This window comes from Chiloscyllium punctatum, chromosome 15, assembly GCF_047496795.1.
Source record: "Chiloscyllium punctatum isolate Juve2018m chromosome 15, sChiPun1.3, whole genome shotgun sequence".
Classification (NCBI taxonomy): domain Eukaryota; kingdom Metazoa; phylum Chordata; class Chondrichthyes; order Orectolobiformes; family Hemiscylliidae; genus Chiloscyllium; species Chiloscyllium punctatum.
In genome coordinates, this window is record NC_092753.1 from 25,136,138 (window position 1) to 25,149,795 (window position 13,658).

At 44.2% G+C, this 13,658-nt stretch overlaps 1 protein-coding gene across 9 annotated transcripts in view; it reads right to left on the reverse strand.

Annotated features, from left to right (window-relative positions):
• akap11 (A kinase (PRKA) anchor protein 11) overlaps nt 1-13,658 on the reverse strand; it is a 96,772-nt gene that overhangs the window by 20,581 nt on the left and 62,533 nt on the right. For 8 of the 9 annotated variants that reach the window (XM_072584795.1, XM_072584794.1, XM_072584791.1 and 5 more), the window contains 2 exons: nt 7,335-7,490; nt 3,213-3,296 (listed from right to left, as the gene is read on the reverse strand). In XM_072584795.1, coding sequence (XP_072440896.1) covers nt 3,213-3,296; nt 7,335-7,490 — 240 coding nt within the window. The remainder of the gene's footprint in view (nt 1-3,212; nt 3,297-7,334; nt 7,491-13,658) is intronic. The other variant, XM_072584796.1, reaches the window with a different exon arrangement.

Genomic DNA, 13,658 nt, shown 5'->3' on the forward strand with positions numbered 1-13,658 from the left:
CACAGCAGGTCAGACAGCATCCAAGGAGAGAGAGCAAGCTAACGTTTCCAGTCCGGATGACTAGATCAGAGCTTCACTTCAGTATAGATTCCAACATCTGCAGTAATTTGTTCCGACCTTGTTCGATTCCTGTTTCCTTTTCCTGCTTCTTTTTCCAAAACTAATTTTACAGCAATAATCATCATTTGGGGTTCCCAAATCTTGCCATCCTTATTTTTCATTCTCACAGGAGCATGGTGGTCCTGAACACTGGTCAACTAGTTTTTAAAAAGACTAACACGTCAGATGTGGATTTCAAACAGCCCATTTTTTCCAGTTCATGTCCAATACTGTTGTAATTAGCCTTCCCTAAATTTAGCACTTTCACCTGACGACCAGTCTTATCCCTTTCCATAACGATCTTAAAACGTATGGAATTATGATGACTGGTCCCAAAACGCGCCCCCACCAAAACTTGACCACTTGGCCGTGCTCATTTCCCAACACAAGGTCTAATGCGACCTCTTCTCTTGTTGGAGTATTTACATTGTTTCAAGAATCCCTCCTGGATAGATCTCCCTAATTTGGCCCGAGTCCCTGGCACTAAGGGAGATCAATCAATATTGGAGAAAATAAGATCACTCGCCATCACAGCATGGAAAGAAGCCTTTTGGTCCATTGTGCTGGGCATCAAACACCAAGATACTCTGGTCCTATTTTTCAGCATTTGGCCCTCAGTCTTGCATGCTCCGGTGCTTCAATTGGTCGTCTAAATACTTATTAAATGCTGTGACAGTTGCCACCACTACCAACCTTTCAGCTGGTAAGTTCCAGATCCTCACCACTGTCTAGGTGAGGAGCTTCTTTCTTAAATCCCCTCTGAACCTCCAGCCCCTACACCCTCTACTCATTGATTCCTCTAAGGAGAAACATTTGCTCTTTGATCTTATACACCTCGATCAAATTATGTCAGTTTTCTCTGCTCCAAAACAAAAACCTCCAAATCTAGACTCTTTTCACAGCTGAAACCCTCCAGCTCAGGCACCATCCTGGTGAATTTCCTCTACAGCCTCTCGAGCACGGTCACATCCTTGCTAAAGTTTAGCAACCAGAACTGTGCACCACTTAGGCCAACCAAACTTTATATACAGCTCCATCAAAACAACCCTGCTCTTGTATTCATTGCCTCAACTAATAAAGGAAAGTGTCCTGTGTGTTGTTTTGCTATCCAGCTGTTCTGTTGCCTTCAAGGATCTATGCACATACATATCAACATCCTTTGCACTTCCTAAGCTCCTATCATTCATCATGTACTCCTTTGCCTCATTAGACCATGTTAGTCGTGCAACACCCTACATTTTTCATGATTAAATTTCATTTCCCACTGTTCACTGCATCTGATCAGCCCCATCTATAATATTATTTAGTCTAAGGCATTGTGAGAGGGCACAGGCATAGTGGGCTGATGGGTCTCTTTTTTTCTATGCTGCACTGTTTTATGTTGTTCTCCTTATTTACTGCACTGCCAATTTTCACATCATCTGCAAACTTACTGATCGAACCACCTACAGTCATGACTAGATCATCAGTGCACACTACAAACTGTACTTGACCCAGCATTGAACTCTGCAATATGCCACTTGCGTAAGTGAAGACTGTAGATGCTGGAGAAAAGAGTCGAAAGTGTGGTGCTGGAAAAGCACAGCAGGTCAGGCAGCATCCGAGGAGAAGGAAAATCAATGCTTCGGGCAAAAGGCCTTCATCAGGAATGAGGTTGGGAGTCTCGGGCAGTGGGGGGGGGGGGGGGTGGTGGTGGTGGGGAGAACATAGCTGAGAATGTGGTAGGTGGGAAGGAAGATGGGCAGGTAGGACAGTCCTGAGGCAGAAGATGAAGCATTCTTCCTCCAGGAATCGAGTAGCTAGGGAGTGGTGATGGAGGAGGCCCAGGACCTGCATGTCCTCGGCGGAGTGGGAGGGGGAGTTAATGTGTTTGGGCACAGGGCGGTGGGGTTGGTTGGTGCATGTGTCCCTCTGAAGCATTTCAGAGTAGGTGTCCTGTCTCCCAGTGTAGAGGAGACAGCATTGGCAGCAACGAATACAGTAAGTGACGTGTGGAAGTGCAGGTGAAACTTTGATGGATGTGGAAGGTTTCTTTGGGGCATTGGATGGAGGTTGGGGGTGGGGGTGCAGGCTTTGCGAGTCCTGCAGTGGCAGGGGAAGATGCTGGGAGGGGAGGATGCATTGTTGGGGGGGGGGGGGCATGGACCTGACGAGATAGTCATGGAGGGAACGGTCTTTATGGAAAGTGGAAAGGGGTGGGGAGGGAAGGGGTTGGGTCCACTTGTAGTTGGGCAATATGTCACTTGCCACAGGTCCTTGCCAAAAGCCTTAGTGAAGTACGCGTAGACTACACTAGACTACCCTCAACCATACCTAGCCACCACCTTAAAAAATTCAAATCAGTCAGGTATGAGCAACCCTGATAACCATCCTTCATTAATCCTCATTACTTCAAGTGGACTGGAAGTCTTCCCCCTCAGCAGTTTAATGTGAGGAATGACAAAGGAACATGGAAATCCCATGACATTATCATTCTTGCTCAGTATAGCAAATATGGGATATTTAAAGGGGAATTTTCTCTGGATCATATCAAGGAATTAAATAATGAATGTCATGGTGTTAGATGTGGGATTATAACCTAGTTTTCAACTTCTTGCCTGGATTCCCAGCCAGCAAGGCTTCTTGCTGAGCATGCAATTTTTTTTTCAAATTAACCTGTTCAGACATTTTATGACACACCTCCAAGAAGGTGGGCCTTGAACCTGGATCTTCTAGACCAGAGGAAGGGACACTGTCATTGCATCACAAGAACTCCTTTGCCGAGTGACAGTTCTTACTGAAGAAACCTAATTTAACGTAGTCGTATTCTATCCCTGGTTCAGGTGATACTGTGATAATTAAATGCACAGCCGTTAAACATGAAATATCATGAGAAGCAAGCGAGACCCAGATTGCACAAAACACCACATTGAGAAAGAAAGCAATGATTTCTTTGAAGGCAATTTGCACGAAAAAAAGTCTTAAGTGATATTGCACTTCAAATTTAATTGCAGACCTGTCTAAAGGTCTTTCATTACACACACATGCTACTTAACAGCTTCAGTTCCAAAGGCATGCAGTCAATAAAACTTCCTAGATCAAACCAATTTTCATGAAACCTAGACTGGACCAACCTGTCTGATGGTGGAAAGGATATATTCTCCTCATATATATCTCCTTCTAACCCCAGACTGCTCCAGCTACTGCTGTTGCCATTACTGCCAGAAAGGAAAAGAAAGGCAGTGGACATTGAGTGACTGACCATAGTTTCTCATTACCTTTCCGAGCAACATTGCTTGGTCAAACCAGACATACAGAGCAATTTTAAAAACACAGGGATGGTGCATTTCCATTGTCTGATCCTGTACCCACAAGAAATTCAGCAGCTTCTTTCACGTCATACATACAAAAACAGATACTTGGGATATTTTTTAACAACAGGTGGGTAGTGTTGGTTATTTTCATCATTAAAAGGGAAAAATTAGCCAACTCTCACTACCAACAGTTATCTCCAGTCAGTGTTAATTTAATGGGGGATAAAACTGGGTATAACACCTAGTCCTGATGCACTATTTGCTGAATTGCCTGAACCAATCAAGTGCCATGCTGTGAAATTTGATCAGTTTTGTGCTATCATCTATATATTTGTTTATTAATGTTAACCTTTCTCCTCTGCTAGCCTATGTTTGTGCCAGCCCTGGAGTTTCAAAATTAGCCTAAGCAAATGGAACGAGACTAACATGTTTAATTTGGCTAAAATCAGTAACCACTAAGTAATGGTTACCATTTATGTAAGAAAAATTATTACTTTTATTCGCTAGGAGCTGTGAAGATATTTAGAGAAAACAAATTCTCCATTATATTTCTAACATGCACGGGATGGAACAATGAAGAAAGCAAGATTCATACATGAACATCAATCAAATAACGAATGCCTCAGGCTTTCGGTACAATATTAAAAAAATTACTGCACTGCTTCACTATTTGACGAATATATCATGACAGAGAAATCTTGGCGAGATGCAACGAGACCTGGATGCTATAGTGGAACAGTCACTTAAGGGTGCCATACAGGTGCAGCAGACAGTGAGGAAAGCTGATGGCATGGTCTCTTTCATAGTGAGAGGATTTGCGTTTCGGCGCAAGGATGGCTTGCTGCAGTTTTACAGGGCCTTGGTGAGGCCACAACATGAGTATTATGTGCAATTTTGGTCTCCTAGTCTCAGGACAGACATCCTTGTGTTTGAAGGAGTCCAGCAAAGGTTCATCGGATTGATTCTAGGATGGCAGGACTGACATATGAAGAAAGACTGAGCTTGTACTCACTGGAACTGAGAAGAATGTGATGGGGGAGGCAAGGGGGAAAAAGAATGGGGATCTCATTGAAACATTTAAAGTCTTAATGAGACTAGACAGGTTAGATGCAGGACGAATGTTGGGTAAAGTCACTTAATGGTAAGGTCTTAGGGAGTGTTGCTGAACAAAGAGACCTTGGAGTGCAGGTTCATAGCTCCTTGAAAGTGGAGTCGCAGGTAGATAGGAAGGTGAAGGCGGCGTTTGGTATGCATTCCTTTATTGGTCAGAGTATTGAGTACTGGAATTGGAATTGGAGTTGCGGCTGTACAGGACATTGGTTAGGCCACTGTTGGAATATTGCATGCAATTCTGGTCTCCTTCCTATCGGAAAGATGTTGTGAAACTTGAAAGGATTCAGAAAAGATTGACAAGGATGTTGCCAGGGTTGGAGGATTTGAGCTACAGGGAGAGGCTGAACAGGCTGGGGCTGTTTTCCCTGGAGCGTCGGAGGCTTGAGGGGTGACCTTAAAGAGGTTTACAAAATTATAAGGGGCATGGATAGGATAAATAGACAAAGTCTTTTCCCTGGGGTCGGGGAGTCCAGAACTAGAGGGCATAGGTTTAGCGTGAGAGGTGAAAGATATAAAAGCGACCTATAGGGCAACTTTTTCTCGCAACTTTTTCCGTACGTGTATGGAATGAGTTGCCAGAGGAAGTGGTGGAGGCTGGTACAATTGCAACATTTAAAATGCATTTGGATGGGTATATGAATAGGAAGGGTTTGGAGGGATATGAGCCGGGTGCTAGCAGGTGGGACTAGATTGGGTTGGGATATCTGGTCGGTATGTACGGGTTGGACCGAAGGGTCTGTTTCCATGCTGCACATCTCTATGACTCTAACTGGATGTCACAGTCTAAGAATAAGGAGTGAGCCATTCAGGAAGGGGAAGAATTCCTTCACTGAGACAGTTGTGAACCTGTGGAATTCTCTACCACAGAAAGCTGTTGGGGCCAGTTTGTTAGATATATTCTAGAGGGAGAGAGAACAGAAGTGAGTGTGGATACGGAAATTGCGTGAGTAACCACGATCATACTGAATGGCGGTGTATGCTCGAAGTGCTGAAATGGCCTACTCCTGCGTTTCTATTTTCTTTAATAGCAATAATTGTGTACAGATGTTTCTCTGTATATGGGCGGCACGGTGGCACAGTGGTTAGCACTGCTGCCTCACAGCGCCAGAGACCCGGGTTCAATTCCCGCCTCAGGCGACTGACTGTGTGGAGTTTCCTCCGGGTGCTCCGGTTTCCTCCCACAGTCTAAAGATGTGCAGGTCAGGTGAATTGGCTATGCTAAATTGCCCGTAGTGTTAGGTAAGGGGTAGATGTAGATGTAGGGGTATGGGTGGGTTACGCTTCGGCGGGGCGGTGTGGACTTGTTGGGCCGAAGGGCCTGTTTCCACACTGTAAGTAATCTAATCTAATCTAATCTAATCTAATTTAGGATTTGCCCATTAGTCTGAATGATAAATTTTAGTGCTTGTGTACTTTACTCTCTCAAAAATCAAACAACAAGCACCCACTCCCCTCAAGACAAACGATAGTCAGGGTTGATGTGTACCTGTAAGTGTATGATACAGTAGTTTTGAGTAGCTTAAGTTAGGAGAAAGTGAGAAACATTTCAAACTGTGACTGTGGAAAAAGTGATTTGCCAGTGAAAATAAAAACAGAAAATGAAGTGTGAATTAACCGAGGGTTTATGCTGATATGGGGAACTGATAGGGTAGATAGAGATACTATTTCCCCTGCAGGAGCAGTGTACAACATGGAATCAGAACCTTGAAATTAGAGCTAGGCCATTCTGGGATGATGCAAGGACACATCGTAAAACTAAGAATAATGGGCGACTGCAAGATTTCTCAAACAGCTGCTGAGGTTAGATCCAATCAAACTGCTAAACCAAAGATTTAATATTTTTAAAAAATATTCAATAGCATTAGGTATTATGTAAGTGAGATGGGTAGACAGAGTTAAGATACAGATCAGTCTTAATCTAACTGAATGGCAAAACAGGCTCAAGGGGATCAATGACCTACTTCTGACATTTTTAACCATCTAAAAATAGGCATAGAGCATGTAGTTTCACCAATAACTCATCTCTTTTTTCTCATCTCTAACCACCTTGTCCCTAATGTGGTTGAATTGTGAAATGAAAACTAAACTAAACTTTTCAAATAGCTAATTCACTTTCAGCAAGTGAAAACCAATTTCCATTTCGTGTTAACCTTATGGACTGGTTTATCTGCCCCAGCCTATATAATTGGAGCAAGTTCAAACAGGTACAAGAATGTGAAATCAGACAACTCTGACCAATTTTTTAAAGTTCATTTATCTTCAATGGAATTGAACAAAAGGACGTTAAAAGCTCAGCATATACAGAACAAAACAGGCTTCAAAGTTAATCAAAATCTTTCAGCTTTCTAAAGCTTTGTTCATTTGTCAATTTTTTTTATTCCCATTAAGTAAGTCTCTTCCTATTTACTGGCTGCTGAACAGGCGATAAAATGGAAACCATAAGAAGTTGATCAAGCATCTGCAAAAATATTGAATGAATTTGTTGAACCAATCTGAATGTACCTGATGGGACAAACTTTAAGCATAAAGAGGTAAATATTCTGCAAGGGAAGCTAAACAACCTTTCTCTATTTTTACCAGTCACCACTGTATCAGTTCGCATAAAACCAAAAGGACACAACCATTAAAGATACTTGCTAGTACTTTGGGTTTGGAATAAAGTTAGCAGCTTCATAATTTGTTAACTTTAGCTGATTTCATGATGCACTGTTCCTTGGAGGCAAACTGCTAAAACTGTGCACACGTCAATATATCAGATCGCTGTATATTATTTCAAAGGGGCTAACTATGTTTGAAACATGAATTTTCATTGGCACAACTGAGATTTACCTGTCACTGAGGTGCAGGAAGCTGCTGGTTTCATCTGGATGCTCATCTTCAAAACTCAGATTGGACCAGCTGCCAGTACTGTCATCACCGACGCTGAGACTAAGCTGTTGACTGGTGGTGGAATCACTTGATCGCATTCCATCTTTGAGACTGGCACTAGATGCAAAGTACAAAAGACTTAATTACTATATTTTCAAAAAATATGATATATAAACTATTACAATGCTGAAATAATCAACTCGCCATTTTTCAACCATGTGAATATTTTATTGTTGCATATGCAGATCTTGAATATTCAGGTTTTATGAAAGGCAAAATGAAAGACCTGCAGCTGCATGCAATAATGTCTAATATTCTTGCTACAGTTCCTTTCATTCAGTGAGCATCATATTATATTCAAGACAGCGCAAACACTAACCAGCCATTGAATTACCAGCCATCGAATCATAAAAATAGAAGGTAGCCTTTCAACACTGGCTCATTACCACCATTCACGCACTCAAGGGGAATTAAAGGCCCGCAACAAACATTGCCTATCACATCCTACCAATCGATGAGAATAAACATTATTATTTGGCCTGAATTTAAATTTGAATTTACACTTCAAGACTGAGAGTGTTCTCTTATAGAGACATAGAGTTCCAAAGTTGCCCATGTAGTATAGGTTAGAGACAGAAAAACTGCAGATGTTGGAATCCAAACAGACAGGACGGAGGCTGGACGAACATAGCATCAGGGAGGTGGAAAAGTCAATGTTTTGGGTGTAACCCTTCTTCAGGACTGGGAGTGGGTGTGGGGGGAACTACAGATAAGGGGATGGCGGGGGCAGGGTGGTGAAGTGGGGATAAGTGAATACAGGTAGAGGGTACGGCCTGGTTGGTCAATGGAACGAATGAATCCTGTTGGTGGCAGGGAGTAGTGGAAGTGATGGGGATGGGCTGGAAAGGGAGGTTGTTTGAAACTGGACAACTCAACATTGAGTCCTCCAGGCTGTGGGCTTCCCAGGTGGAAGATGAGGTGTTGTTCCTTGTGGCAATGGAGGAGGCCAAGGATGGTCATGTTGGAAAGGGGAATTGAAATGGACGGTGACTGGGAGGTCCAGTCAGCCCCTGCAGGCCCAGCTGCGATGCTCAGTGAACCGTTCCTGAATTTACATTCGGTTCCCCCCCCAATGTAAAGGCCACACCGGGAACACCTGATGCAGTAACCTAGGTTGGAAAAGAGACAGGTGAACCTCTGTCTCACCTGGAGGGATTGTTCGGGGCCTTGGACGGAGGTGAGGGGGGTGGTGTATTGATAAGTTTTGCATCTTTTCTGGTTGCAGGGGAAGATACCTGGGGGTTTCGGGGAGGGGGCTAGAGTGGCGCAAACCAAGGAGTGTCAAAGGGAACTGTCCTTGCGGAAGGCAGAGAGGGGTAGGGAGGTGGAAATGTTCTTGGTAGTGGGAACTAGTTGGCTGAAGTGTTGAAAGATGATGCATTGGATGCGGAGACTGGTGGGGTGGTAGGTAAGGACAAGGGGGATTCTCTCTTTATTGTGCTGGGGGAGTGGTTTAGAGCAGTGGAACATAGAATGGAGGTGGTGCAGTGGAGGGCCGTCTGGATGACAGAGGGAGGAAGAGTACATTGTAACAATTTCTTCCAGATGCCATCCAACCCTAACCTATGAGTTCCAGATCTGCTGAACATTTATGGCACTGCTCTGCAGTAGTGGGAAATGTTGCTCCTGCTTCACTCAGCTTCTCAGTCAAGCCATTGTTTCCTGTTTGTGCAATTCTCAACTCGCAATCCACTTGCAGCTGAGGTCTTTCATTTCCTACACAATCAGATGCCATTTGTCCTTCACTTTCAAAATGCAGAGTGTTCACTTCCAGCTCCAGACCACGTAACAGCTATAGAAATAAATTCAGGAATATGGGCAAGAGCTGGAAATGGATTGCTTACTGAACAAGCCAGTGCATTTTCGAAGGGTTTAATGACTTCCCATTAGAACCGTACTACTCAAATGTGTTTCAAACAATGTTCTCCCCTTTCATTTATTCACAAAATGTGGGTCAGCATTTATTGTCCACCTCTGAAGGAGGTAATATCTTGCTGTCTTCTAGACAGCCGAGGGGTTTTCTAAGCCATTTTGGAGCATTTTCAGCCAACCACACTGCTGATAGTTGAGACTGCGTGTAACCCTGAGCAGTTAAAGACAGTAGACTCCCTGATGAACATTATCAAGCTAGTTTTAACAGGAATCTAACAGTTAGATAGGCATGATTAGTAACATACCTTTAAATTGGAATGCCCCAGCTGCTAGGCTCAGATCTTTACTGGCCCACCCAAAGCGACAGCTCAGGTCTCTGGATTACTAGTCCAGCAACAAAGATTATGTTAAAGTACCCATTGTATGTTCCAGCTTGTATGACCTACAGTAAGAAATTCTGATAAACTGGATACTGGCAACTGTGAGACCTCTGTTCACAGGAACTCTGGCATATGAAAGATCAAAACACAGATCAAAACTTTAGATTGCTTTAAATTTTCCATCACCCAGAGGTCAGCAGAGACCCTCTTCGGTACCAAATGATCACATCTGGCTTTGAAGAATGTGAATTTGAAGCAAGTCTTGAGCATACTTTGGCAATATCAAGATTTTTTAAAGCACAAATGATGAATTTGGACAACTGCCTGAAATTTCTTAACCAAGTAATTCACTGAAAGTGGGTAAAAAAACCTCTTTTAACATATATCCTGAAAAATGTACAAATAGAGGCCATGACAAAGGCACATTGGACCTCCCTCACCTCATTCAACACGTTGACAGTTAAGCAGTGTTTGCTATAATTTACAAGTCTCCCACAAGGTCACTTTCAGTGAGGCAGATAGGTTCAAGGATGCTGCCTGAATGATGACAGGAACTGTCCAGAGCAAGGAGTTGACCTTGATTGGGTGTTGCAGACTAGCACATTCCAAGGTCCAAGACTACATGCTGAGGGATGCAGTACACCTTGGGACAGTTGCTACTAGGATGCTGTGGGGTAAGACCACCATCTGAGGTCTTTCTGCCGAAGGTAACTGGGGGTCCATTCAGTTATTGGAACCCACCAACCCACCCCCTTTCCCAGTCATTAAGCATGAGACAGTGAAATGCTGGGAGTTAAGGTGAATGTGGGAGCTTAAGGGAAGTGCAGGAGGGAGACATTGTTGTGACCGTTGCCCTTGCTACTTCCACAGGTTCAGTGCGGGTTGGAGTAGACCAGATGTTACCATTCAGAAAGTGAGTGGGACCAACAGGAGCAACTGATTAGTGAGGAAGTCCTGGTGGGTATTTCCAAACTATTATTTTGTACCTTTACTTAAGCAAGGGTTCAGTCAAAAAAGAAAACAGCTGTTAAAAGGAGCAGAGCTGGCAATTAGTGGAGTAGTATTCGCCTCCAGTCAGATGTGGGAGATCTGGGAGCAGTTGAATGTCTCTGTCTGCAGGAAGCGTGTCCAACTGCAGCTCCTCTCAGACCGAATGGCTTGGCTAGAGTGTAATTGGACACACTAAGGAGCATACAGGAGACAGAGAGCACACTCTAGATACAGTAACTTTCGGGAGGTGGTCACACTGCAAGTTCATTCAGGTAGATGGACAACTGCCAACAGAGATACAAACAAGCATACTGCTTCGGATACTGTTGTGGGGGAATAAGACCCTCAGGGGAAAATAGCAGCAGCAGCCAGGTCACTGGTACCACAGCTGGTTCTGGTGTAAAGTGGGATATGATAAAATCCAAGCGAGCAGCTGTGATAGGGATTCTCTAGTCAGAGGCACAGACTGGCATTTCTACAGGCATTCTTAGAGCATGACTATAGGATGGTGCGGTTCCTCCGGAGTCAAGGATGCCTTGAGCAGTTGCAGCAATTTCTCAAAGGGAAGCATGAGCAGCCAGAGGTCATTGTACAGATTGGTGCAATGACATCGGTAGAAAAAGGATGAGGTCGTGCAGAGCAAATACAGGGAGTTAGGCAGGAGGTTAAAGATCAGGACCTTAAGGGTAGTAACCTTTGGATTGCTCCTAGTGACAGGTGCTAGTGAGTAGGAATAGGAAGATAAGGGCAGCTGAATGCATGGTTGAGCACTTGGTGCAGGGGACAGAGGTTCAGACTTTTGCATCATTGGAATCTTTTCTGAGGCAGAGGTGACCTGTACAAGATTAACAGGTTGCATCTGAAATGGAGGGAAACCAATATCTTGGCGATGAGGTTTGCAAGAACTACTCAGGAGGGTTTAAACTATTTTGGCAGGGGTGTGACCCTAAACAGTAGTGAGGCAAAAGAGAAAAGGTTGAGGTTAGTACAGAAATTAAAGAGAATAAGTTAAATAGACAAGGCCGGGTACAGCCTGCAGAGAATGAGCCAAGGCTGATAAATTAAACTGCATTTATTGTAATGCAAAAAGCTAGGCGGGTAAGGTTCCATGAACCCAGGAAATGGATGGGTACATGGGACTGGGATATCACAGCTGTTACAGAAACATGGCTGAAGAAGGGATAGGACTAGCAGCTCAATGTTCTGGCGTACATATGTTATAGAAAGGATCGAAGGGGAAGCAAGAGAGGAGGGGAAATGACGTTTTTGATTAGAGAAAGCATCACGGCAGTACTTACGAGAGAATATTCCTGAGGTGAGGCTATATGCGAGGTGCTGCATTTTGGTAAGACAAATCAGAGCAGGACTTACATTTAATGTTAGGGCCCTGGAGACTGTGGTCAAACAGAGAGATCCAGAGATGCAGATACTTGCAAGTGACTTGAAAGTGGCCTCACAGTTAGACAGAGTGGTGAATACATTATCTGGTATGTAAGCATTCAGTGGTGGTCAGAACATGGAGTAGAGGAGATGAGATATTATGTTACAGCTGTACAAGACATTGTAGTATTGGAGTATTGTGTACAATTCTGGTCGCCCTGCTAATAGGAGGGATGTTATCAAACCAGAAATAGTGTAAAAAAGATTTACATGGTTGTCACTGAGATTAGAAGATTTGAGTTATAAGGAGAGGCTGGATAGATATGAGCATTTTCTCCCCAAGAGTTCAGGAGGCTGAGGGGTGATAGAGGTTTACAAGATCACAAGGGGCATAAGATAAGGTGAATAGCCAAAATCATTACCCTGGAGAGGGGAGTCCAAACTAGAGGGCATAGGTTTAAGGTGAAAGGATAAAGATTTCAAAGGGACCTGAGGGGCAACTTTATCCACACCAGAGGGTGGTGCGTATGTGGAACGAGCTATCAGATGAAGTGGCACAGGTGGGTACAATTACAACATTTAATAGACATTTGGACAGGTACATGGGTAGGAAAGGTTTTGAGGGATGTGGGCCAAATGCAGGCAAATGGGACTAGCTCAGTATGGGAAACTTGGTTGGCATGGTTGGATTGGGTTGAAGGGCCTGTTTCCATACTGTATACCTTGATGACTGGCTGCAGTCCAGAGTCATGAAGTTTCTGAAGTCAACTTCAAGAGTTATCCAGGTAAAAAATAATGGAAAGACCCCTTAGAAATAGAGTAATACAATCTTACAGCACAGAGATAGGCCCTTTGATGCAAACTGGTCCAAGCCAATCAAAACGTCCATCCAGCTAACCCCATTTCCCTGCACTGGGCCCATATCCTTCTAAGTTCTGGATTAGTGGTGCTGGAAGAGCACAGCAGTTCAGGCAGCATCCAAGTAGCTTCGAAATCGACGTTTCGGGCAAAAGCCCTTCATCAGGAATAAAGGCAGTGAGCCGAAGCGTGGAGAGATAAGCTAGAGGAGGGTGGGGGTGGGGAGAGAGTAGCATAGAGTACAATGGGTGAGTGGGGGAGGGGATGAAGGTCAGGGAGGAGAGGGTGGAGTGGATAGGTGGAAAAGATGATAGGTAGGTAGGACAAGTCCTGACAAGTCAAGGGGACAGTTACTGAGCTGGAAGTTTAGATCTAGGGTGAGGTGGAGGAAGGGGAAATGGGGAAATGCGGAAACTGTTGAAGTCCACATTGATGCCCTGGGGTTGAAGTGTTCCGAGGTGGAAGATGAGGCGTTCTTCCTCCAGGCGTCTGGTGGTGAGGGAGCGGCAGTGTAGGACGCCCAGGACCTCTATGTCCTCGGCAGAGTGGGAGGGGGAGTTGAAATGTTGGGCCACGGGGCGGTGTGGTTGATTGGTGCGGGTGTCTCGGAGATGTTCCCTAAAGCGCTCTGCTAGGAGGCGCCCAGTCTTCCCAATGCAGAGGAGACCGCATCGGGAGCAACGGATACAATAAATGATATTAGTGGATGTGCAAGTAAAACTTTGATGGATGTGGAAGGCTCCTT